Below are 24,704 nucleotides of genomic sequence, written 5' to 3' on the forward strand. Positions count from 1 at the left end.
CCTGACAACAGGAGGTGGGTTTTCGGGTGGAAAGGCTCTTTGCTTGTGTCTTGGACAGTGACAGAGCACACATGACAGGGTGGCTGTGCCTCCATGTGTGAATCTGCAGGAGCTACAGCGCTCTGATGCATTATCTGCCTGCTGGCTGTGGAAGTGGGCGTGTCTGCACATGGCTGGGTGTTCCTGTGTCAGAGCGGGGCAAAAGGGGGACAAGGGCCCTGGGTTTTCTGGGCGGTGTGTCTCTGCATAGATGGTGAGCGCATACTGCAGCGAGTGGTTTTCAATTTAACATATAATAATTGTGAGCTTTGTGCCCTGCAAGAGCAAACAACCCGGTGCATCAGGCAGGGAGCCCGAGGGTGTGCATGTCTTACCTATGTCCCGTCGTGTGTCCCCTCTGTGTGTCTTTGGGAATGCGTTCTTGGCACGTGTCCTGCGTTATCAAGGCGTTCGGTGTGTGCATGTCTGTGTGACAGTGCCTGAGTCCTGTCTGCGGCTGCTCGATGGCTTTCCAGCTTCACTTGTGTCCGCAGTCAAGCTCTGCACGTGCGCCAGCCTCTGAGCGCACGTCCCCGAGTGACCCGTGTGCGGTGTGCATGGACCTCCGGGTCGTGTGCACTTCGTGAGCTCGTGCCCGGCTCTCTGCGCTAACGAACGCACCTCCACATGTCTGGGTGCACGTCCCTCTCCATGTGTGCACGTTCCGTGTGCACGCCGCCCGTGTCTGTGTGCAGGGGCGCTCCACGAGCGCGCGCTGCAGCCCGCGGGCGGCCAGGGACCCGCGCTGGGCTCCACGCGTCCCGCGGGGCTGACCCCTCCCCTCGCGCCCCGCAGCCGGCTACGGCGATTGGCCGCCCGCTCCCTTCCAGTCGTCACCCCTCCCTCCCCGCGCCACCCGCGCTCCCGCGGTCCCCGCTGTCCCCCGCGGTTCCGGCGAGGCCGCGCCGCGCTGCGCTCGGCTCCCATTGGCTGCGCGCGCCTTTGTGTGGCGGCAGCTGCGGCCCCAGCGCCTTTGAATGTCGAGAGGGGCCGGGAAGGGAGCCTTTCCATGGGCCATCTGTCTCCCCGCCAGCCGCCGCCCCACCGCCGCCCGCGCCCCGCGCTCCGCCTCCCGCCCCGGCGGCTCCCGCAGCCCCGCCGCCGCCCGCGCCCGCGCCCCGGAGCCGCGCCACAAAGGGCCCGCGCGCAGCCGCCGCCGCCGCCGCGCGAGGAGCCAGGATGGTCCTGGTCCACGTCGGCTATCTCGTGCTTCCAGTGTTTGGCTCTGTGCGAAACAGAGGTATCGCTTTTTCCTTTCGGGGTCTGCTTCCGAGCGTGGATCGCCGCAGGCACCGGGGCGGGGGCGGGCGCCGCGGGCGGCCGGGGGCTCAGGGCACACCCGCGAGGACGTAGGGCGAGCGGTGGCTTCTCCCCACACCCTTTCGGGGGGACCCCCGAGTGTGGGGGTGGCCGCCCTCGTGGGAGCTTTTGTAGTGAAGTTAGGATTTGGCGAATTTGGGTCCCTCCTTCCCCAGCCCCATTTTTTATTCTTTGTGGCGGACGTGGCTCCGCCAAATCACAGCCCCTTCCCCTAATACCTAGCCCTGTATGATCGAAAGGAGAGAGGTACACGACTCTGTGTGTGTGTGTGTGTGTGTGTGTGTGTGTGTGTGTGTGTGTGTGAGAGAGAGAGAGAGGGAGAGAGAGCGAGAGCGAGTGAGCGAGCATGCTTGGTTTTCTGTGGTTTGCTTTTTGTGAGGTCTCTGTGTGTTTTGTGTTATTTGTGTTTTGTATTTCTTAATTTTTTGGCCATTAATACCGAGGGCTGGTGAGCCGGGATCTGGGTATCTGCCCTATCCCATGCCCCAGCCCCCACCCTCTCGTGGGCACTTGCACGATTTTCTGTCCTATCCTTTTCTCCCCTTAACCCTTTCTGTGTGTCGCCCTTGTGCTATGGCCCTGCTCACCCCGCCCCTCGCAATTGTCTTTGTATGACAGTTGCATTTACGGGTTCAGGATGCTTGGGGTGTGTGTGTGTGTGTGTGTGTGTGTGTGTGAGAGAGAGAGAGAGAGAGAGAGAGAGAGAGAGAGAGAGAGAGTGTGCATGTGTGTGAGTGTGTGCGCGCGCGCCTCGGAGAGTCAGACGTGCGCTGCTGTGCACCCCTGGGCCCGGCCGGAGCGGGGTATCTGGCCCTGGGGTGTTGCGCTGTGTGTGAGGATGAGGTGGGAAGCTGCCCCCACGCCAGGCCCTTGCCCCGGGCAGCGGTTGACAAAGCAGCAGGCCGGCGCGGGCTTTGTTTTTAACTGTGATACATGGGGTGTGTTTGCACGGTCCCCCTCTTCCCCACATCCCCTTTCCCTTACATTCTGCTACAACAGCTTGATTTCCCCCTCTTCCCCCACTCCACATTTCTTCCATTTTCTTTTAATAAAAAATTCCCACCTCCCAAAGCAAATCCGAGATGCATTTAGATTCATTTTTTTTTTTTTTCTTTTTGTATTCTGCCTCTGGACTCACATTTCTCTTCTTGGAAATGTTTCTTCTGTCCTCTCCCACTCCACGTCTGCTTAAATCCCTGCTGGCTCAGGCCCCCTCCCCCCCACTCCCTCTCACACAGAATGATGTCTTCCCTTGGCGACCAGGGCTCCCTCACCGAGTCAGGGGGGGTGGGGTCGCAGGGCCAGCGCTTCAGTGCGCCCCAGGGGCCCGATTGGGCAAGACAAGGAAAGCACGGCCCCATTTCTTCCAGCCCAGCTGTCCCCAGCCCCGCGCCTCTCCCCAGAACCCAAAAGGCAAGGTTGGCCCCCTTAGGCCTGTTTGAACCGCAGTTTTTTTGTGTGATGATAGAATGATGACATTCTGCATTTATCAAATCTTTTTTTTTCTTCATTGTGTAGCTCAGTGAATGGTCAACTCGCTGCTGTGTGCGCTGTGACCCTTCTGCCTCCGCATTTAGCTGTATTGTGACACCCCTCTTAACCATTTCCTGTCTCCATCTGAGGAAGGCATTGCTATTTAAGCGGCAGTATCCCCTATCTCAGGCCAGCCTAGCCATGGGGGTGGCGGGGGGAGTGTGTGTGTGAGGAAGAAGAAGGGGGGTGGTTGGATGAGATCTCCTTGAAATGCCACCCCCTCCCACCATACACAATTATCTCTTATTACTTGGCATTTCCTCTTAAAACGGGTGTGGAACATTACACTAGGCAGAAATTCAAAAATGATTAAGAAGGATGTTGAGCCTGAAAGTATAATTATCCTGATTAAATCATTATCATCCTCATTAATACCACCAATCTCTAAATACCATTGCAGGATGCCGATTCCTTGTTTTGAAATTCAAATTGCTCAGCTGCCTTTAAATTTTATTTTTAATACTCCTCCCACCCCCCACCAAACAAAAAATCCAACAAAACAAATTTCTGCCCATCAGTTAAAGTTTACTTTCATGGCAAACATGCCCACAGGAAATTCAAGGGCTGAGGGGTGAGTTGGGCAGTGGGTAAAATTTAGCACAATGTGATAAGAATTCATGACCTTCTGATAGAGGATACTAATGCTTAACTCAACAAGGTCCCACAATCTTCCTGTAAAACTAGTAGATAGTCTGCCAGCTTAAATCTGTTCTTTTTAGTTTTCATTGTAGTAGTGTAGGATGTAGGCCATTTCAGAATAGATGTAGAGAAATAACCATTTTTGTATCTTCATCTTGTTTAGCCGAGTACATTGCACTGTAAATCCCTGTTAAGTGGATTCCTTTTGCCTTGGCTTGGAGGCTGAAGCACCCCATTTTCCAGTTATCTGGGTGGCCATCAGCTGGCTTCCTGGCAGTACCCAGGCATAACTGAGGATTGCCTTTGGTCGGAGGCAAAAAATCTTAAATATATAAATTAAAAAGAAAATCTTTGATGAAATGACAGTTGCTGCTATTCCATAGCCTCTGAAAATGTGGTGTACCAAGGTCCCTGGCTTAAGGGGGAGCCGTGGCCATAGTGTCTTAATTGTTTAATTGTACAATGTCAAGAGCATCTTTGGACATCCGCCCTGGCCCTCAGAGCTGTCCCTCTAACAGCCGGTTCCCTTCTGCTGCTCGCCAGCCAGACCTGCTTGAAAACTGAAACAAAACAGCAGCAATAATGAAAGAATAAGGGCCCTACTTCAAGGGCCCTTCCAAAATAAAGTCCCAAGTAGCCTCCCCAGACTGCCATTTGGCAATTTGAAAAGAAAGAAAAGAAAAGATAAAAGAATTCCAGCAAAATGGTTTTCCATTAAACAGGGGTAGCGTGTTCTGCTGTGCTGAATTACTTCCTGTTCTTATTTTGTGGGTAATTTTTTCTGTATCAAATATCCTTTTGGTTGTGTATCTCTTTCACCTTTTCTTGTACTAAAACTAAAGCATGATCTGTATTTTTTTACATCCCCCAGTTGACAATGTACAGCGCTCGGTTAGAGATGTTACCCTGCTGAAACGTACTGTGGTCGTGTAGCCCGGGCCATCTGCTCATTGTACGCTGCTTTTGTTCTGTTGCCCTTCCGAAGCATGGTGGGCCCAGCCTTTTTTTTTGTATCGTGTGCATGACGACATTGTTACACACAGAATCCACTAATACTAATATACAATCTCTCAATAAAGAACTAGTTTTCCTATATTAACCTAGTGTGCTTTTTCTCTTGCTGTTTTCCCATTTATTGTCGTATCCTGCTGTTTAGATTTCCCCCTTGCTTTTCTCTCCCCACCCTCACCCACCCACCACTCCCACCTCCCATTGTAAGATTTGAGTGAATGCCTTTTCTTTTTATTTTCCTTTTTTTTGGTGGTACAGATATGGTGACTTTAATCTCATTTAGTCCATATCTTTTTACAGTAGACGTCTGGGGCCATAGGAGGGGTGATTTGTCCTGTTACACTGAAACAGCTCACCTACATAGAGAGAACCCCTATCTTTGGCCACCTGTGTCCTCAATATCCTCCACATTTCATCTTAGTTTCCAAGATACATGGGCACTGGGTTAATGACGCTGGTGAAGAAAAGGGGATCTAACACTTAGGTTGAGAAAAGGGATACTGTTCTTAACTAGCAATCTTGTAGCATTTCAGACTCGCCTGAAAAACCCATTTTGAGTTGTGTTTTAACTTTTCTGTTTACTGTCTCATTGATTTACTGTCCTTATAAATCATGCTGGGGGTGTTATATTCCATATAGTTAAAGCCATGATCTGGAATTTTAAAGTACCCTCTACTATGTGCATATTTAAATTCTTGGGACCTGCAATGTCAGTTTCCAGTTTCGCATTGAGAGCCTGGGTAAGGAAGATGTTTGCAACAGAAACCAACTCTGACCACCCCCACCCCCATCCCAGGGCCAGCAGCCTGACCTGTTACTGTAGGAATAAGGGGGTCTGTGCCCTCTGCAGGTTGTGAGCCAGTGAAAGCTGATTATAGCCTCCTTGTCTGACAGCTGCTTCATCTGTGGCCCTATGGCCTCTCTTAAGAGAAGGAAAGCCAGATCTCGGCCATTGTCTAAGTGTGTGTGTGTGGGGGGGGTGGTGGGGGGGAGAGATCAGGAGGGAAGTCAGGAGCTACCCTCAAATTGAATTGGAAGAAGAACGCTTAAAATGTGTCTTTTTCCCATAATTGCATTGGAGAAGCCAGTGGAGAGGTATTTTTCCCCTCAGAGTGGAACCCAGATTCCAGCATTTGTCAGTTACACCTATTCAGTTTTCAGCCCAGAAGACGCCTTGTTAAATGAGGCATTTTAGACACCGAGCAAATCAGTTGATTAAAGAAATTCATGGTCCCTTCAAAGGGTCATCATTTTGGAGCTGCTGCTCCAGGGCTGACTCCTGGGCTTACCTCTGCTCCTCCCGCTGACGCACCCCTGCCCGGCCACAGTGCTTCCTGGCCTTCTGTGTGGCTCCCTGCAACTCTCCTCTCCCCACATGCTGCCCTTTCTGCTCTGGCCCTTTGTTCTCGCGCTCTTCCCAGCCTGGGTGGGAAAGCTGAGCTGATTTACTGTGACACATGGACACACATGGATGTTCCCCGTGGAGGCTCGTGCTGTAGTTTGTGCAAGGGGAGATATGCAGGTCTACAGGGCTAGTCCTTCGAGGATTTTGTTTCTTCTTTTATGCAAAAAATTTTGGTTTACATGAGACATTCAATTTTGTTCCTAGTTTGAGAAAGCAAAATAAACCATCCCACTCCAACCCCAATAATAATAAGACTACCCCAAATCAGGAGATCGCCCTCATTTTTGTCCTAGAGAGCAGTGGCTCATTAGATCAATATTAACCAACTCCAAGGTTTCATGTTTCTAAATTAGTGTTAAGTATGTCAGAACTGTGTGACAATACATTTTGGGAATGGTTTAGTAATCTAGTGATAATGTAGAAAGCTGTGGTTTCATGGGAGATCATGTTTTATTAATTCATGAAGTGCATACTATGTTTGACCCAGATTGCGTGAACTAAACACTTACATATTAAGGAGACTTTCCCCCTGACTGGACAATACAAGAACTACAAAGCCATTGTGTTTTATATTTACTCTGTCAACCATGTGGCGCCTAACTGTTTTAATAACTTTTGACTTCAGGATTTTGGAAAAGCCCTCAGTTAAGTGGATCCTAAGCCACAGACTTTGTAATAACATGGAACACAGCTCTTGTTTATAGCTCTTTCTGAACAAGAGAACTCTCTTGAAACTAGAATCGGCTAAGGCCCACTAAATTAATGACTGTTCTTCAATAATCATTTTCCATTAACCAGCAAATACTATGAATCGTTCAAGATTAGGGGAAAAGGCCACCAAGAGTGTTAATGCCCTAATATGCAGGTGACAGAGCCTGGGCCACTTCTCTTCGTTTTGCAGTTTTCTCACCTCCTACCCCACCTTTCCCAGGTCCTTGCCCTCTTTAAATAATCCATGGTGCCTTGGAAGACTTCCTGGTTTCCTAGGCCAGGGAAGCAACAGCTCTGTGCTGGGTCCAAGGGCAGCACGGGGCCCTTTCCCGATGCAAGAGCAGGAGGCCATGGCCCCTGAATCCGATTCAGGGCATGGCTTTCGTTCTCTCAATTTCACCTGACCACTGGTGCAGAAATGTGCAAGACATGTGCGCCTTCCTTTCTCTAAGGATCTAAGTAGCTTTTAAAAAATTCCTGGTTTAACATTGTATGAATGTGAATTAGTATTTTTTAGTTTCTGATATGGTTTAGCCACAGATGAACCAATATATTTACAAGAGAACCAGACGTTGGGATGGGGAGAAGGGCTTACCTTGGAGACAGAGATTTTCAGGATCATTTAAGAACAAAAAGCAAACATCTATAACCTCATAGCCAAACCACACATGCAATGCCTGTACCTCATGTGTCCAGCCATTCATTCGTTCACCCACTCACTTGTTTGTTCATTTAGTTAATGAGCGTTCATTGAACCCTACTTGGGACCAAACACTGTGCTAAGGGGGATACAGAAGAAATGGGGACCTGGGTGTCTCCCCTCCTGGGGCTTATGCTGAGGCTGAGGAATGAGTGCTCAGAAACCAGACCCTGTCTAAGATGTTCTGTGACAAAGTACCCAAATGAATGGTCAGCTGTCCTGACTGGTGAGGTAGAAAGAGCTCGAAGTAGTCCAGGGTTTGAGTCCTATTCCAGTCTTGATCTGAAAGGGTGAACTTGGGCTGCTGCCCTGAACACCATCAGAATGATGACCGATGACCATCATAAAACCTACCTGAGAGGCTGTGTCTAAGCTATCCACAGGTACCCGGCATGCAGCAGGTGCCTAGGACTTGCTCCTCCCCTTCACATCTGTAGACGTTTACCGGCCAGAGGATAAATAAAGTCAGAAGTGACCTTGCCAAGGAGGTGGGGTTGCGATGTGCCTCAGAGGGTGGTGTGTATGCAGGAGGCGGGGAGAGGAGAGAGCGCTCCAGGTGGGGTTCTGGCCAAAGCCAGTGGCTGTGCTGATTTGGCAAGAACAGAAAGTGCATATGAGGAGGGAGGGGTGTGTGTGCGCATGTTCAGGGGCGCGTGTGCAGGCCTGTGCCTCACACTGCCGCAGGGAGCACCAGGTCATTGTCCTGCCTTTGAATGGTCTCCTAGAGCACAACTCCTGGAGTTACACAGCACGACGTCTGGAGAATGTGGGAGAAAAGGCCAGTTTCTGAAGGTCTTTGGAAGAGTTTGGACTTGCTCCTTTGGCCACTGGGAGCTCTCTGGGGAGAAGGGTAGTTAGACAGTTTATCCTGGCAGTGGATGACAGAGGGGTGAGACTAGGGGCTGAGGCCAGGGAGGATGTCGGACAAGCTTGGAGGGGGTGGGGGCTAGGAAAAGGGGCTTTACGGTGAGGGAGAGTGAGCGGGATGGAGTCCACGCAGAGGGGGCTGAGGGAAAGGGGGTCTTTGGGAGAATGTAAGGCCATGAAGACAAACAGGGAAGATGGGAGGCACAGTCTGTTTCAGGGAAAAATTAGTTTAGCGTATAGATAAACACATAGAATTCAAGATGCCAGAGGGGCAGGGGAGGCGTATTGTGGCAACATCTGGGAGTTGAGACTTCTAGTGACATAAATACAGATTCCTGGTTGGGGTAAGAAATGAACTTCAGTAAAAAAAGTTCCTCATGTTTACATGACACGTCTTTCAAAAACTTCTCTCTCCATACCTGAAACCCCTTACTGGGTCACTCACATGTGTCTGTGGGTGCTTAGGTCACCCTCTGAGCAACCTCACTCGCACCTCCTCCTAGGGGAACTGCATGACTCTGTGCCCCGCTATCTCGGTTTGAACAAATTTTATTAAATTTTACCCTTCTGGAGAAGAAAGACCCCAATGTGGGCAAGTGCCAGCAGTTTTGCCTTCACCAGTTTGCAAAAAGGTCGCCCCTCCCAATGGGAGCAGGAGGAGCTACAGGGAGCCCACCCCCATGGCACAGGCGGGTGGATAGGGGACACGGCCCTGACCCCAGGACTGGTCCTATCTGCAGAGAGGGGATTTTCCCCAGTGCAAAGCTTTCTCTTCTATTGTTTCATTTCCTCCTGGGCACAGACTAGGAGCAGGTAATTAGGAACCAGAGGAGGAAACTGAGGCCAAGAGCGATGAAAGCCTTTGCCACCCTCCTGCAGCTAGTAAGTGGTTTTTTTTAATAGAGCTGTGAACACAGGGGACTGGATGCTTGGCCGAGGCTCCCTGCACTGCCCGGCACAGCCCACACACTGTCAGGAGCCCCTTTGAGACGAAAACAAGAGTTAGAAAGGGCCCGGTTCTCCCGCTGCAGCCAGTGGGACCGATTCTGAACGCTAGGCTCCTGGTCCACACTGGGAGAGGCCTCTTTGCAGCTCACTGTCTGCCAAGCTGGAAACAAGGGGGTCTAAGTGCCCTGCACTGCGCCCCTCACGGCGCAGAGAGACAGGGAGGGTGCATGGTGGGCCAGAGAAGCCCTGGGTAGGAAGTGAGCAGAGCATTGGACCCAGGGTAGTGAGTCCTTCAACCTTACGACGCAGGCTCAGAGCAGGCCCGGCCCGCTCTCTGGGGTACTGAAGAGAGGCGAAATCTGTTCCGATTTCTGCAGAAATAGTAGGTGTCCCCTTCCCGAGCTTTGACTCCCATGTCGAGGGTACATTTTGCATCCTTTCTTAGATCATCTTAGATCCTTTCACAAATTATATCTATGTCGTTTCATGGAGGTAGCAGAATCACATTTTGGAAACTTTAGAAAGTAAACCAAGGGAAAAAAATCTCTTAGGAGTCCATTCCTCTGTGGTCATGTTAGTGAAGTGCCTTCCATGTTTTGTTCATATCTTTGCTGTTTGTTTTTTTTATAGAGCTGTAGACACAGTATATATACAATTTTAGCATTCTCCATTTCTTACCTAACATTATGTCACAAGCGTTTTTGCCTTTTGCTATGTTGTTTTCACAAGCATCACTTTTAATGGCTGTATAATGTTCCACTCGAACAGTGGCTCAGCAGTCAGGTTTGCTGGTCTAACCACCATGCCCCTCCGCTGTCCGGCCGTGTGGGCAGGAGGTTGGTGGAGCAGGTCTGACAGCTCCCACGCCTCCCTACCCACCATTGGCCTCGTCTATCCACAGGCCCAAACAGGTGGAGGGGAGGCAGATAAGAGAGGGCTGGCCGAAGGAAGAAGATTTGGATACACTTCTCTGAGACCTGGGTTCTGGTCCTTGTTCTACCACAAACTTCCGCTTGTGATCTTGAGCAAGTTAGTTTTCTCCTGTCAGTTCTCAGTTTCCCCATCAGTCAAATGGGTAGGTCCATTGTTTGTGCTTTACTGGACTTGCCCCATGAAGCAATGCATAGGAAACCAATCGAGAAGCCAGCCCAAGGCAACAGTAATAATAATTACTATCATCTGCACAGTGGGCGCTCACGCAGGCCTCGCGGTACAGTGGAAAGAGTCCTGGCATTGAGTCCTGCTCCATCAATAACTACCCGCGTGAGGTCTGGGCCAAGTCTGACTGCCCTGCGACTTCGCTTCCTATCTGCCAAGGGAGATAATTGGCCCGATTGCCCCTTCCTGCTCTACAGCACTGTGCTTTCCTCCTCACGAGAACAGCTTCCATTCCATTGCCTTTTAGCCTTTCCACCGGGACAGTAGCCACATGCCCTTTAGCACTCAACAGGCACGTGGCTTTCCACGGCTGGTCACACTGCGCGGTGGTGGGAAGGAGCAGGGATTGTCGCTTCTGGCTAGCAGCCCACCCAGGGCCTGGGTTAAGCCAGGAAGCACAGACCCCAGGGCCCCTGACCCCAGCTTGGGGCTGCCACTAATCCAGGTGCCTCTGCTCTAGTCAGCCCCCGCGCAGAGAGTTCCCCGGACATGGCTGCTTCCTCGTGCCGTCCTTCCCTGAACATGCTCCTGAGGTGTGCCTCCGTGGGGCAGGGAGCCTTCCAGGATGTCCTTGCGGCGGCAAGGGACAGTGACGGTCACCCACACAGTGGCCTGCCCGACAATGCCAACGATGTCGTGTCCCCCAGATCTCAGATCTCAGCGGCCAACCTCACCCAGCCTAGGAGAGGAAGCGGTGGCTGCTGACTCAGCACCAGGCTGCGGGTGGAGAGGGGGTGGAGAGCTCTCCCAGGCTGGGAGGAAGTGAGAATTCAGCCAACACCTGTCTCAAGGAAGGGCAGGAAGCTTTGGAACAGCTGCTGTTCCCCCTCTGGGGCTGAGAGTGGGAGGGAAGGGGGCGGAGGTGCTCTCCATGTCTTCTCCTCCCCCCCAAGCCAGCCTGCTTAGCTCCAACTCCCCTCCCCCTCTGGGCTGCCCGCCCCCAGGACCCTCCACCTCCTGGAACCACTGCTTCTGCTCCTGAGGTGCCCACTCCCACCTTCAGGGTGGGGACACTGGCTTTCCTAAGCCAAAGGAGGGCCCCCCACTGGGGACCTCAGCCTCTGAGGCAGGGCCCATTCTCTGGAGGGGGCAGGGATGGACCGAGGGCAGGACCGCCAGGCCTGGCACTACCTGTCTCTTCTCCCATGAGGACGTGCTGGCTGCCAGAGCTGGAAAATCTGATTCTGGGAAGGTGAGGGAGTGACAGTGGGGACCTGGGCCCCTGGAGCCTGTCCCCCATGGCCCAGAGTGTGTCCCAGCCCGTGCGGAGTGAGGGAGACAGCGGAGGGAGCTGGGACACAGCCTGGCTCTGGGTCAGTCAGCGTTCACCAGAGCCCTCATCTTGGACGCCAGGGCGGGAGGCCACGGCCTGGGCCTCACCTTTGGTGGCCTCATGTCCCCCGGGGCACAGGTGGAGTCAGGCCTGAAGAGGGGGCCTGGGCAGGGCTGGGTAAGGGCAGGGGTGCCCTGGAGGGAAGGTCAGCCCGCCGAAGCTGAGGAGTCCAGCCCTCTCCTGCCTGCAGGAATGGCGCCACGGGAGGGCTGGGGGACAGTGGCCACCGGCCACCAGCTGAGTCCTCCCTGGGGTGGGGAGTGTGACTGAGAAGGTGGGACAGGAGACTCCAGCCTGAGATGGGTTTCCTCTTCTGTCCCCATCCAGTCCTGAAGGCCCCTGGCAGGTCTGAATACCCCAGGAGAGAGGCAGAGGAAGGGAGCCCCGGATAGGAAGGCGGGGGGAGCAGGTAGAGACATGCCCTATTGTCGGCAGAGCCTGGGCTGAGGGCAGAAAAGGCCTGTGCTTACTGCAGGGTAGACATGGCACCGTTTCCAGTTTTACCCCTGAATATAGAGAAAAGGTGAGTTTTAAATTAAACTAAACAAGGAAGTCTTCTGCCTTTCATTGCAAATTTTACATAAACTTTTGAGTGAAACTACAGAACTTCAAGGCCACGTTTCATTCAGGCAGCCAGTCCAGGCCATGCCCTGACTGCCAGGGTTGCTGTACACTCCTCCAACATTTGGGCGCTTCCGGGGGCAAGTGACAGGAGCACCTGAGGGTCGCCCCAAGGCCTCCTCCTCCCAGAGCCAGGGACGCAAGCCGTCCAGTCCTGGAATTGCAGAACTGGCTCTCGGAGGCCTGGTCGGGACTGAACCCAGCTCTCTTGACTCTGAGGACCAGCGGGCACATGGGGTCCTGACTCCGGGCTGTTTGGAAGCAGCAGTTTGGAGGTCCGACAGCTCCAGCTGAGTAGTCAAGGGGGGCTTTGTGGGGAGGCATGGCTGGGTGGGGCGTGAAGACAGCGGGGGTGTAGCTGGGTGGAGGGAGAAAATGGTGGCACGTGCCCATGCGTGCCTTGTCTGGACAGCCGGGGCCAGGCCTGGGGGCCGAGCCTGGGTGGGGAGGTCAGGAGGTGGAGATGAACCCCACGGACAGGGGTGTGAGGGCGGCTGTCCTGAGGGGGATACAGGTGTCTCTTTCGTATCGTGGTAAAATATATATAGCATAAAATTTGCCGTTTTAACCATTTTAAAGTATACAATTCAGTGGCATTAAGTGCATTCACAAAGGCTGTGCCATCATTGCTACTTGTTATCACCCCAAGCAGAAACTAAGGGTTCCCTTGACTTTGGGGCCTGCTCCCAGGCAGACCAAGGGCTGTGCTTGCTGGATCTCCTTGAGGAAGGGCTGGGGGCGGTGGGAGACTGAGTGGTAGCAAATAATGCGTGGATTTTGCCACCAGGCAACCTTTGGCTTTACCACCTACTAGCTGGTGACTTTGGACCTCTCTGAGCCTCAGGCTCGTCTTCTGAAAAAGTGGAGATAATTGATATTAATCCCAATGTCATAGGTGAGGACACAGGCACACAAAATCCTGGGAGGTATTAGCAAAAAGGTGGTCGTTTCCCAAATCCTGTCCCCCACCCTCTGCAACTCTCCCTCTGCAAACACATACTCCTGCTTGTTCAGGCCTGGAACGCTCTAAAGCAGCAGTCCCCAACCTTTTTGGCACCAGGGACCAGTTTCATGGAAGACGATGTTTCCACCGACAAGGGGGAGGCGGGTGGGAGGCGGAGCTCAGGCGGTGATGCCAGCGATGGGGAGCGGCTGTAAATACAGGTGAAGCTGTGCTGGCTTGCTCACTCACCCCGAGTTTCATGGAAGACAAGTTTTCCATGGACAGGATGGGGTGGGGCATGGGGGAAGAGGTGCAGCGGAGCTGTGCAGCCAGTTCCTAACAGGCCACGGACTGGACCGGTACCAGTCGGGGCCCAGGGGTTGGGGACCACAGGTCTAAAGGGTGTCAGGGGAGTGCAAAGGGGGCCGTGCAGGGACAGGAAAGAGCTGGGCATGTTTTAGCTTAAGCTGTGTAAGCAGTTGCTTAGAATCTACTTTGGGCTGTGGACACGTGAGGCACAGGCAGCCTCTGGCCCACAGCTTCACTGGGGAGACCCCTGAACACTCCTGAAGTAGGTGGAGAATGCACAGACCAGGCTACACCAAGGGCTATGTCCATGGTCATGCTGGCCAGAAAGTGTGGCCCAGCAGGGAGGCATCCTGGCACACGGGATAGGGAGAGGCCACTGAAGCCTGGAGAAGTCAGGAGGACCTCCCAGAGGAGGCAGGACTGTAGCTGTTCCCCGAGGAGGCAGATCTGTAGCTTCGCTGCCTAGGGGGGCTGTCAGCCTTGCCTCCTGCCCCTCTCCCACGGAGGCCCAGATCTGATCCAAGAGGTGAATGTCAGAGTCCTGTGGCTGTCACCCTTATCTGAATTTTGTTTTTCTTTTCTGGAGCATTGGGTCCTCTCATTTCATTGTCATCCCCCATCCCAGTCCCCTTCCTCCCTGCCATCCCCCTTGGCCCTGGCCATCCTGCTGTAATTCTCTGCCTCCCCTCCTGCCCTTCTGCCCAGCCAAACTGCCTGAGTGCTCCCATGGGTCACCATGCTGTCCCTCGGAAGAGAGCCACGTGGAGGGGTGAGGCTGCCTGTGTGATCTGGGGGCTTGGTGGCCTCCCTCTGAAATGGGCAACCCTCTCGAGGCATTGCTCCTGTTCTCTGCAGAATGGTGCCCTCATTCTTACCTGCCAGGTTGAGTGAGGATTACATGAGACAGTGGACATAATGCACCCACCATGACACCTGGCACAGAGTAAGGGCTGCTCTTATTGTCACATGTGGCTACCTGCTAGAGATTGCCACATGCAGAATCCCCTGGCTGCTCCTAGGAGGCACCTGGGATTTGGTAAGGGAAACAGGGTGGGGGAAAACTTCTCTGTGTTCTTACCTGGAAAATGGGGACAATCATAGTCATCCTCCATCAGGGTTATAATGAGGCTGGGATTTGATGATGGATTTGTTCAGCTCATCTAACATGTGTACACTGAGCACCTGCCCTGGACCAGGCACTGTGCCAGGCCCGGGGGATGCAAGGAAAATAATCACAATGATAAGAGCAGCAGCAGATGCTCATGTAGCACCTACTCTGTGCCAGGCACTCTCCTAAGCACCTGCCCTAACAATACTGAGCCTCGTGGGAGACTGACGCACGAACAGTACAGACCTAAGGTACGTGCTGGTGCTCTCTCAGCCTGGGGGGTGCATCCTGGGGAGGGCGGTGACTGGGAAAGCTGATGCCCGAGTGAGTCTTAAAGGGTGTGCAGCAGCGCTGGCCGGGAGAGGCGGGGAAGGGGGCTGCAGACAGAGGGGGCTGCAGGAGCGAAGGTGGGCTGAGAAACAGTGATGCTGAGGGGCTGTGGAGAGGGGGAGCCGGGAGGCTTATACCCTGCAGGGCAGCTGAGGCTCGGCCACCTGAATGGTCAACGCAACAGTGTTGCCTATTGGCCGGCATTGCTGGTGGCTGATTGGCTTTTGTCAAGAATAAAGTGCACACAACCAACTGGGAGCCTCTGGTATGTCCTGAGCTGAGGGCTGCAGGCAAGATCTGGGCATGGCCCTCGAAGACCTAGAAAAGAGGCGAGAGTCCCAGGAGACTCCCATGAAACAATGCTGGGGCAGTAACCTCCATAGCAAGAGGCTCATTATGGGCTGCTGTTTGAAGGCGGGGGGCAGTTCAGAGGAGGGGAAGAGCCGAGTGGTGTGGTATCTGGAGAGACCTTCTGGAAGACACAGGGTGGAGATGACCCTTGATGTAGGGGCTTGGGGCAGCATTTTCCACACTGTCCAATCAAGCACTGGGGCCCCTCGAGCTGTTAAAAGTTGTTTCTGCAAAAGGATTACATGTTCCGAAATGGGTAAATGCTACACATTACACCCCTGTCTTGGAGAGTCCCATACATATTAGCACTTTAAAGGCTCTGATAAGTCCTGCAATCAAAAGAGCCCTTTGATTTTTCTTCAGTAGCATTTCCCAAAACTGTATGACTGCAGAACTCTGTGTGTGTGTGTATGTGCATGCGTGTGTGTATGATTTCTAGAAACATCCCTTGAACTTGGTGCATGAAGTACAGTTTGGGAAATGCTAGGCTGGGAACTGGGTCATCTAGCTCAAGATGGGCCAAAGTGACTCCTTTATACTGGGGGTAGGGGAACAGATAAAGGCGACAAAAAGGGGCTCATCAATTGGTGACTGCCTATCTCAAGGTCTCCCCACCTCAGTCTTCCTCATAGAGTGCCATCTTTACCTACTGTTCAGTCTGGGCAGCTGTCACAAAATGCCATAGACTAGGTGGTTTGTAAACAACAGAAATTTATTTCTCACTGTTCTGCAGGCTGGGAAGTCCAAGATCAAGATGTCAGCAGATTTGGTGTCTTGCGAGGGCCCACTTCCTAGATAGCTGTCTTACTGCTGTAACCTCATGTGGTGGAAGGGGTGAGGGAGCTCTCCGCGGTCTCCTGTATGGGCGCGAATCCCATTCACGAGGGCTTTAACCTCATTACCTAACCATCTCCCGAAGGCCCTACCTCTTAACACCATCGCCTTGGGGGTTACTATTCAACATATGAATTTTGGTGGGGACGCAAACATTCAGACGTAGCACGTACTCCAGAGAAGACTCTAAGATTGAGGGGTCAGCGGTGAGCCAGCCACTCACTGCCGGTGGCACTCTTGCTGGCCAGCCAGGGGAAGCTGCCGGTGGAGCAGGGGCTGCTCTGGAGGGGGCTCTTGGCTGGGGGGTACCTGGCTTTGTGCCAAAACCCACTCAACTCAGGACTTCCTTCCCACCATCTAGCATGTATTTATGACCTTTTCCAGATTCCTTGGGGTCTCCCTTACCCAGCTGGGCACCCCCTACCCCATAACCCAGAGCTGCATTGACACATTGCACACGGTCCATGCAGCACTTGATGTTCACCTCGCAGGGCACCCAGATGCTTGCTCTGACACACACCCTTCCCCGCACAACCCCCAGGTGACATGCATTTACACACGCACACACGGTCCACACACAGTTGTGACGGCAGCAGCATATATGCATTCACATGTACACACGTGCTAGATTAGAGCGCGCAGCATGTGTATACATTCACATTCCAGATACAAATAAGTGTACAGACCCTTGCAACGCACATACATGTGCACACACATGTGCACCCCATGATACCTACACACACTATCCCACAGAAATACAAGCTTAAATGTCTCCGGTTGGGACCCCCCTCCCCTCTTCTCTGACATGTCACCTGTGCCTCTATGCAGCCCGCACCCTGCTATCAGCGAATTCACACAATAACTATTTCAATAAGGAGATGGAGGCCTTCGGCCAGGACAACGCCGTGATGTCTGAGCATGTCCACGTGCGCAGGCCAGCTGCAGAGTCTGGCACCGACCGGCCACCACCCTCAGGGCTTTGCTGTCTCCAGGGGCCCTTGCTGAGGCTCAGGAGGGCTGGTGGCCTGTGTGTGGGCTAACGAGGGAGGCGCAGGTGATATGCCGTGGTCTCCACTATCATGGGTAAAACAAACATCACAGTGCTCCTCTGGATGCCATGTGGCCTGGGAGGGCTTCCTGGAGGAGGCAGTTCTTGAGCTGGGGTGGAAGGGTGAGCTCCGTGTCAGCAGGGAGCGAGAGAAGGGAGCACCGAGGTACAGAAGTTGCATGAGGGGCATTGAAGAGGCATGAGCGTGGCTAGTGGCCCCCCAATCCCAAGAACCCGGCCAGCAGTCATGGGGACAGTTCGGGCAGAGGCCAGGAAGTGGCCAGTAGCCTTTCTGTGCCGGTGTTTCCTCCTGCCACCCTGGGTAGTGACCCTGATACCTGGCTGAGGTCATCACCAGCTGGGAACCTCCTCTGCTACTGCTCAGCTCCTGTCGCCCAGGTAGCTGGGGGAATGAAAGAGACCGTATGATATTAATGTTGCTGCTCTGTTTTATAAAGTGTCCTAACAAGCTGGTGAGCCAGGCACACTCAGTCTTATTTACGGCCTCTATTATTTCTCCGACATTGAGATTAATTTGACGATAGCTGTTTATAAGCTCTTCTATCATCAGATGGGCCCATTACCTAGGAGGAGAGGAGGGCTGGATTTAATTTGTGAACGGTGCGCTGGGTCCCTCTGTCCCTGGAGTGTGCGTGGGAGTCACAGCCATAAATCATGGCAGACGCCAGCTGTGCTGAGACCCAAGGGCTGGGAGCTCCCCGGGTGGGCAGGAGAGGGGTGGCCTGCCAGGTGGGCCGGCCTGCAGAGCCAGGGAGGCAGGCAGGGATGCACGGTCATCTGCATTTGGAGAGAGGCCCTGGGAGATCACCTGGCCAAGGAGCCTCACACTCTGGAGTCTACACTAAGTAAGAATCATCTGGAAGCTTGTTAAAATACAGATTATCCCAGCCCTACCGAGTCACCACCTCTGTGAGTGGCGCTTGGGGCTTCTCCTGAGCCTGGAGTACGAGTCTTGGCCCGTGGAGGGTGGGGACAGGGACGGGCTGCAGCAGTTCCCTCCAGTTCTCCTTCCCTTCCCTGGATAGCCGAGCAGAAAGGGACAAGAGGAAGGGCTGGCAAAGAACAGTCCCGGAGCAAAAAGCTAAGGAGTTTGGGTCTTTGAGCAAAACAGTAAGGTGTGCAGAGGCTGTCTCTGGCCCCTGCGGAAACACCTGCCATTGCCGTCCCTCAGCGGCCCAGCCCCTTCCTCCCGAGTGGGAGGGAAGCAGCAGTTCGTGAGCGTCACCTCGGGGGCTTCATGGCATCATCTCTTTGTCCTTGGATGTTGGTCTTTGAGTTACTTTTTATTAAACCATCTGAAAGATAACTGGAATGTTGCAAGAGGGGATTCTCAGCTGCCCGGCCTGGAAACTGAGGCCTGGGTTTAAGTCCAGCTCAGACCCCAAGCTCAAGCCCCTTCCACGACCTGAGGCAGTGTTCCCAACCTGCGGGCAGGGCCCGGCCATGAATCTGCTGCACACAGACATCGCGTCCCTCGGCAGACTGTAAGTCTATTGGCGTGAGTTGGGATGGGGTCCCCAAGAATGCGAGGTGTTGAAGGGGTCCTCCTGCTCATGCACCTAAGCAGTCTTAGGGTGTATTTTCCTGGGGGCCTCTGGAGCGAGTAGCCTTCAGAATGCAATGGAATCTTGCTCCCCTGGTGGCCTGGCAGACCCTGTCCCTGCAGGTCAGTCGGGGAGGCGTTTGTGGGGTGAGGAAGGTCTGACTCACACGTAACCCCCTGTTCTGCCCTGACGGAGGACAGTGGCCCATGGACGCTGCCTTGCCCCTTGCCTATTTTCCTGCATTTCTCAAGCTTGTTCCCCAGGATGGCAGCTCTGTGACTTCTGCCTCCCAGGCCTTGGACTTCTCTTCCCCACCACCGGCTCTCAGCAGCCGTCCCAGGGCTCTGCGGAGACATTTGAGAGCCTCCAGGCTAACCTTCTCCTCAGGTGCCTTGGGTCCCTTACGGGAGGCTCACCTCGATGAACTCTGGCTGGCCGGAGCCCATAAAATGGGACACAGCCAGCAGTCTCCGTCAGACTCCCTTCCCTGCCCGGGGTCTACACTTCCATTGACGTAGCCTCCCTTCACTTCGGATGTTTTGGGCACACATGCCCCTGTCGTCGAGCTTAATTCATGTGGACCAACCAGCACTCCCCAATCTGATAACGACTGCTGTGGAGACTCTAATGGCCCAGCCTAGTGGAGCAGGTTATTGAGTAGGATGTAAGTTCGGCTCTGGTAACAGAGAGGCCAAATCAAGACATCTTAAAGGGATAGCAACTCTCAGAACAGCCCAGAGCCAGGGGTCCTGGGCAGGCATGTCAGGCAGGTGCTTGGCGCCAGGGACTCGGGTGCCTCCTCTCTTGTTGCTCCACCATCCCGAGTGTGCGGCCCTCTTCTGCACATCCAGGATGGTTCACCCCAAGTCCGCTCTCCAAGCAGCAGGACGGAACAAGAAGGGAAAGGGTAGGAAGAGCAAGACACAGCTTCTCAGGAGCCACTCCACTCATATCCCATTGGTCAAAGCCTGGTCATGTGACCGTACTTAGCAGCAAAGGAGGCTGGGAAATGTAGTCTTTATTTTGGAAGGCGTATGCCCAGCTAGGGCATATGCCCTCCCACAGAAGGAGAGAACAGATAATGGGGAGCGAGTGTCAACTGGTCATCACTGCCTCAGTTGGTTCTTAGGACTTACACGTCAGACCTTACCTTGATTCTGATTAAAGCTCCCACTTTTTCCACCCCTCTTGGTTTAGGGGCACCATGGGTGGGACTAGCATGGCCTCCAGGCCTTCACCCACATGTGCAAAGACAGCCCCAGGGCAGGAGTAAGGAGCCATCCTCCAAGCTGGTGTCAAGCCACAGACCTGAATTGACTGGATGTGCTCACTCGTTTAATTACAAATCCTCCATGTCTTGTGACCATCTTGTCCATAAGACCATAGTAGAATGTTAGAGCTAAAAATGAGATGGCAACTGTGAAGCGCCTAGCCCAGGGTGTGGTGCACAGTAGACCCTCAAGCTGCATACGCTTGGGAAAAGTATTTAACCTCTGGGTACCTCAGCTTTCTTATCTGAGAAATGGGCATATAACCAGGACCTCCCCCTTGGGTCCACCGGAGGCACCTGGTGCAATGTCTGGAGTCTGGGCCAGGCTCTGGGTCAGGCTGCCGGGTGACAGCAAGGTCTGTGACCTCCCGAGAGGGTATTGTGGGAATTAGGTACATATAGCTTTTAGCACAGGTGCCTGGCAAGTCGTAGGCACTCAATGAATGCTAGTTTGCTCCCTGTCCCCTGCCCCACTGCCACTGGTAAGAGATGTTACCTAAAAGTCCCTTAATCCCACTCCATGTCTCTGCAAATGGAAGCATGGGGAGAGGACCCTGAGAATCAGAGAGTGGGATGATGGGGCCCAGGAAACACAGCTGCCAGCAGGTGGAGGACCAGGACTCTGGCTCCTCAGGCCAGTGTGTGCCCACCACCCCGTGCTCTTGCTGCAGGTCCCCTCTCTGTTAAGGGAATGAGATGTGCCCTGCAGAAGAGACAATCTGACCCAGACGGCCCATAGTGATGGCCCAGAGTCCCTGGGATGGGGGATGGTGCAGGAGGGGCTCCCAGTGACATGCGGATAGAAGTTCTTAGGACTTACGCATCAGGCCTTACACGTCAGTGGCTTCCCCCTGGGGTGGCCTGCCTGGGTCCAGGTAACTCTGTCTCCCCATCCACCAAGGCTCAGCTCTCAGGGTTTTCATTAGAAGCCCAAAGCTATCTGGTCCATCACCCACCCCTCATTTTACAGGGAGGGGAAGGGACTTGGCCAAGGTTACTCAGTGGAGGGTGAAGATGAAGTCCCCATATCTTAGTCTCCACTGTCACTCCTAAGCTGGGAAGGCAGGAGCCACAAAGTCACCATGCTGTCTGCTTCTTCTCTCCTCTTCCTTCTGCCCCAGTTTATGAAGTATTTCGTTTCCCTCGCTGCAGTCACCGAGTCTGGGGAAGGCCGTGAGAGGGCACGTATGTTAGAAACACCAGCAGTGGAGGGGACACTTCTTGAGGGGGCTGCTGTGATGGGGCAGGAGCTTTGCTGGGTCAGGGATCGGGGGCGGGGGCTCAGAGGCCAGCTCCACAAGTGTGGGCAAAGTCAGACACCCGGGGTTAGCGTGATTAACCAGCGTAGGTTTGTAAACTGTCAGGGCCCATTCCTACGTTCAGGCTGTAAAGATGAGGTTCCCTAAGGCTGGGCACAGTGGCTCACGTCTGTCATCCATCCTAGCACTCTGGGAGGCTAAGGCAGGAGGATCACTTGAGCTCAGGAGTTTGAGACCAGCCTGAGCAAGAGTGAGACCCCATCTCTACTAAAAATAGAAAAATTAGCTGGGTGTCGTGTCATGCCTGTAGTCCTAGCCACTCAGGACGCTGAGGCAGGGGGATTGCTTGAGCCCAGGAGTTGGAAGTTGCAGTGAGCTGTGATGAGACCACTGCACTCTACCTGGGGCAACAGAGTGAGACCGTGTCTCAAAAAAAAGGTGAGGTTCCCTATGCATGAAGCACAGGAGGGGAGGATGCATGCGTAGGGTCCGTAGGTGCCCAAAGCCAACAGTGCTATTGGCAAGATGGAGTTTTCATCTTTCTTAGAGGTCAAACTAGACAAACCTTTAAAGAGACTTGAGAATTAGTTAGAACATCTTCAGGGTCTCTACCTGGTCCTATTCAGGGTTTCCAAGGAACGTACCACCCCGTTAGCCACCGCAGCAGTACAAATTTAAGACTCTTTCATATCTGACATCTTGGAAATTGGGATGCGCTTTATAAATGAAAGTGTGTCCTAGTTAAATTGCCTCTTAAAAATCTTTTAGTGGTTCACAAAGTGATGGTGCACCATAGAATTGATGGACTCTTAGAGTTGACGACATTTGGCATTCTTTTTTTATGTGCTCCAAACACAAAGTGTATGGGCCCACAAATAAACCTATTGACTCCTCAGGGACAAACATCAGTGCCAAGTTTGTGATTTATAAGATCCAGGTTTCTTTTTCACCATAGACACCCTCCTTCATCTTGTTGTTAACATTTTTAATATGACCACTCACACCCAAGGACTCAGGAGGGTGTGAACACATCCGAGAAGAGCAGAGTCCTGGGGACCCTGAAGAGGACAGCCCGGTTTTCCTCTCTCCGGAGTGCCCTGGGCTCCTCTTTGGTCCAATGGGATGAGGATGCTCCTTCTGCTTCACCCTCTAGGCCCTGGTGAGGATCACAGAAGATATTTGCTGTCTAAAAAGATTTGGAAAGGACAGAAGTGCCACAGAGTTAATATTCTAGAAAAAACACTAACTTCTTCTACATTCCCTCCTTCCCCAAACCAGCTGTCCAAGCCCCTTTCTTGTGCCTACTTGAGGACCCCAATCTTCCAGACACTCGGTGGCCTTCAGAAATACTGGCCTGTCCTTCTCTTGCTCCTCCAGCAGCAGTGGTCTTTGTGCCCTGGGCTGTCCCTTCCCTGGGCCTCTGCTGTCCCTGCACTCGGTGCCTGGCTGCCCTCCTGGCAGGACTCTGGGTCCCTGGCTCCCCTTCATGTACACAGCTACCCCCTGACTACCCTCCCCTAGCCCAGCTTTGCACATGTGACCCAAAGCCTAGCATGGCCCCGTTGTGCCTGCAGGACCCCCACACCAAAATATCCAGTGTGGCCTTGCCTCATTGGGTATGTGCCCACCATGGATGATGACAATGATGACGATGACGATGATGATGATGCAGAAGGGCCTCTAGGCAGGTGGAGGCATGGGAAAGGATGGGGCTGCTGGTCCAAGGCACCAGTCTGGTTCTTGGAAGGTTCCCAGGGCCCTTGGCCCTAGGCCAGGACCAACTTGGCTCAGTGCAGGCCCCTGGTCCAAATCTCCACCATCCCTCCTTTATTCTCTTCTTTATTTATTACTTAAATATTTATTAAGCCCCCACTCTGTGCCAGGAAGAAGCTATGCAGAAGCTGAAAGCGAAATTGCCTTATAGTCCATTCATCCCTTCATCCATTCACTCGTTTTGCAAATGCTGATCGAGCGGCCAGAAGACTGTTCCAGGCGTGTTGTAGGTGCTGGGGCTGCAACAGGGAACACACACCTGACTTTACAGAGCGTGCATTCTAGCGGGGAAGGCAGCCAGCGACCAAGTAAGCAGGCCAATAGGTGGCATGTCAGAGGCGACACGTGCTATGGTGCAAAATAGTGCAGGGAAAGCGGGTGGTGGGCCGGGGGCGAGGTGGGGGTGCTTATTTCGTGCCTGACACTCAGAAAAAGCTTTGCCGTGAATGTGATATTGACCAGAGCCCTGAACGTGAGGGCAGAGAGAGAAGGAGCCCAGCAGATAGCAGGGGCTGAATCGTGGCTCCCTTGTCACCGGCAGGGCGTAGTGTGGCTACCTCCTGGATCAGGACACCAGAGTGCTGAACACGGAAGGGAGGGTGCAGATTTCATCAAGGTTCCCACGAGTCAAGCCCCGGACACAGGTGGAAGTTGGGAGGGCGCCTGGGGTCTCAGCGCCCTCTCCCAGGGCTCCGCCTCCCCAGCCCTTCTCTGTGGCGTTGCCCTCTGCTCCTCCCACGGCATCACCTCCCCCCCCGCCCCCCCGCCCCACTCCCTGCCTCGGTTCCAGACCTGGTCACCTCTGGTCATGGTGCAGGAGACAGAGGGAAAGACTGAAACTGCGGAGGTTAAAGGGGCTTCCTCCGGAGCCAGAGGGCTGGAAAGGTGCCTCTCCGTGCCTTATGTCACAGCATCTGGTTTTCAGAGCGGTTGTTAGCGTTACCCGGGGAGCTTGCAAAATCCGCATTCCCAAGTCCCACACCAGATCCACCTTTCTGAGGTAGCGATCTGTGTTTTTATGTATTTGTGAATTTTAAACATGACTAGCTTTGTCATTAAAGAAGAAAGAAATGCACGTAGGAAAACTGTACACAATATGGAGGGCGCCTCGCTGAATAGTCAGTTTCTCTCCTGCTCCGCCCACCTCACCTTCCCCCCCAGGCCCCTTCCCCAGAGGTGGCAAAGGCAGTACTCAGCGTCCGTTAAGCCCAAGCGCTGGCACACGCTGTAGTGAACGGAGCCCACGTGGTCCCTGCCCTGGTGGAGCTTCCAGACTAGCAGAGGTGATTGAGAGTAAAGAAATGACCCACAGATGAGTATTTAACTGTGTGATGAGGATCCGGAATGAAAAGAACAGGAGAGAGAACAGCAGAGACGCCTAATTTTGGTGGGCTGTGCTGGAGGAGGTGGCAGTGGGTGAGGGTTTCCTGACCCCTTTTCAGAATCCCAGGTGATTGTAAAGGAACGATTGGGGGTCTCAGGACCAGTTGGGGGTCTCAGGACCGTTGGCTAAGCCACCAGTCTGTCTCCATCACGTCTCCCTGAAGGGCACTGGGCTTGATGCTTGGGTCGCTGAGGGTTGCCAGACCCCTCCTGAAGCTTGGGAGCCACCATCCAGTTAGGGAGACA

The 24,704-nt window shown here is 53.5% G+C and overlaps 1 protein-coding gene and 1 pseudogene across 2 annotated transcripts in view; both read left to right on the forward strand.

Annotated features, from left to right (window-relative positions):
- Positions 1-1,176: 1,176 nt before the first annotated feature.
- RNF165 (ring finger protein 165) overlaps positions 1,177-24,704 on the forward strand; it is a 107,793-nt gene continuing 84,265 nt past the window's right edge. Inside the window, exon 1 of one of the 2 annotated variants that reach the window (XM_012642650.1) lies at positions 1,177-1,279. In XM_012642650.1, coding sequence (XP_012498104.1) covers positions 1,219-1,279 — 61 coding nt within the window. In that variant the 5' untranslated portion in view covers positions 1,177-1,218. The remainder of the gene's footprint in view (positions 1,280-24,704) is intronic. The other variant, XM_012642651.1, reaches the window with a different exon arrangement.
- LOC105808890 lies at positions 1,840-3,045 on the forward strand (annotated as a pseudogene).

Source organism: Propithecus coquereli, unplaced genomic scaffold (assembly GCF_000956105.1).
Source record: "Propithecus coquereli isolate 6110/MARCELLA unplaced genomic scaffold, Pcoq_1.0 Scaffold181, whole genome shotgun sequence".
Lineage (NCBI taxonomy): Eukaryota > Metazoa > Chordata > Mammalia > Primates > Indriidae > Propithecus > Propithecus coquereli.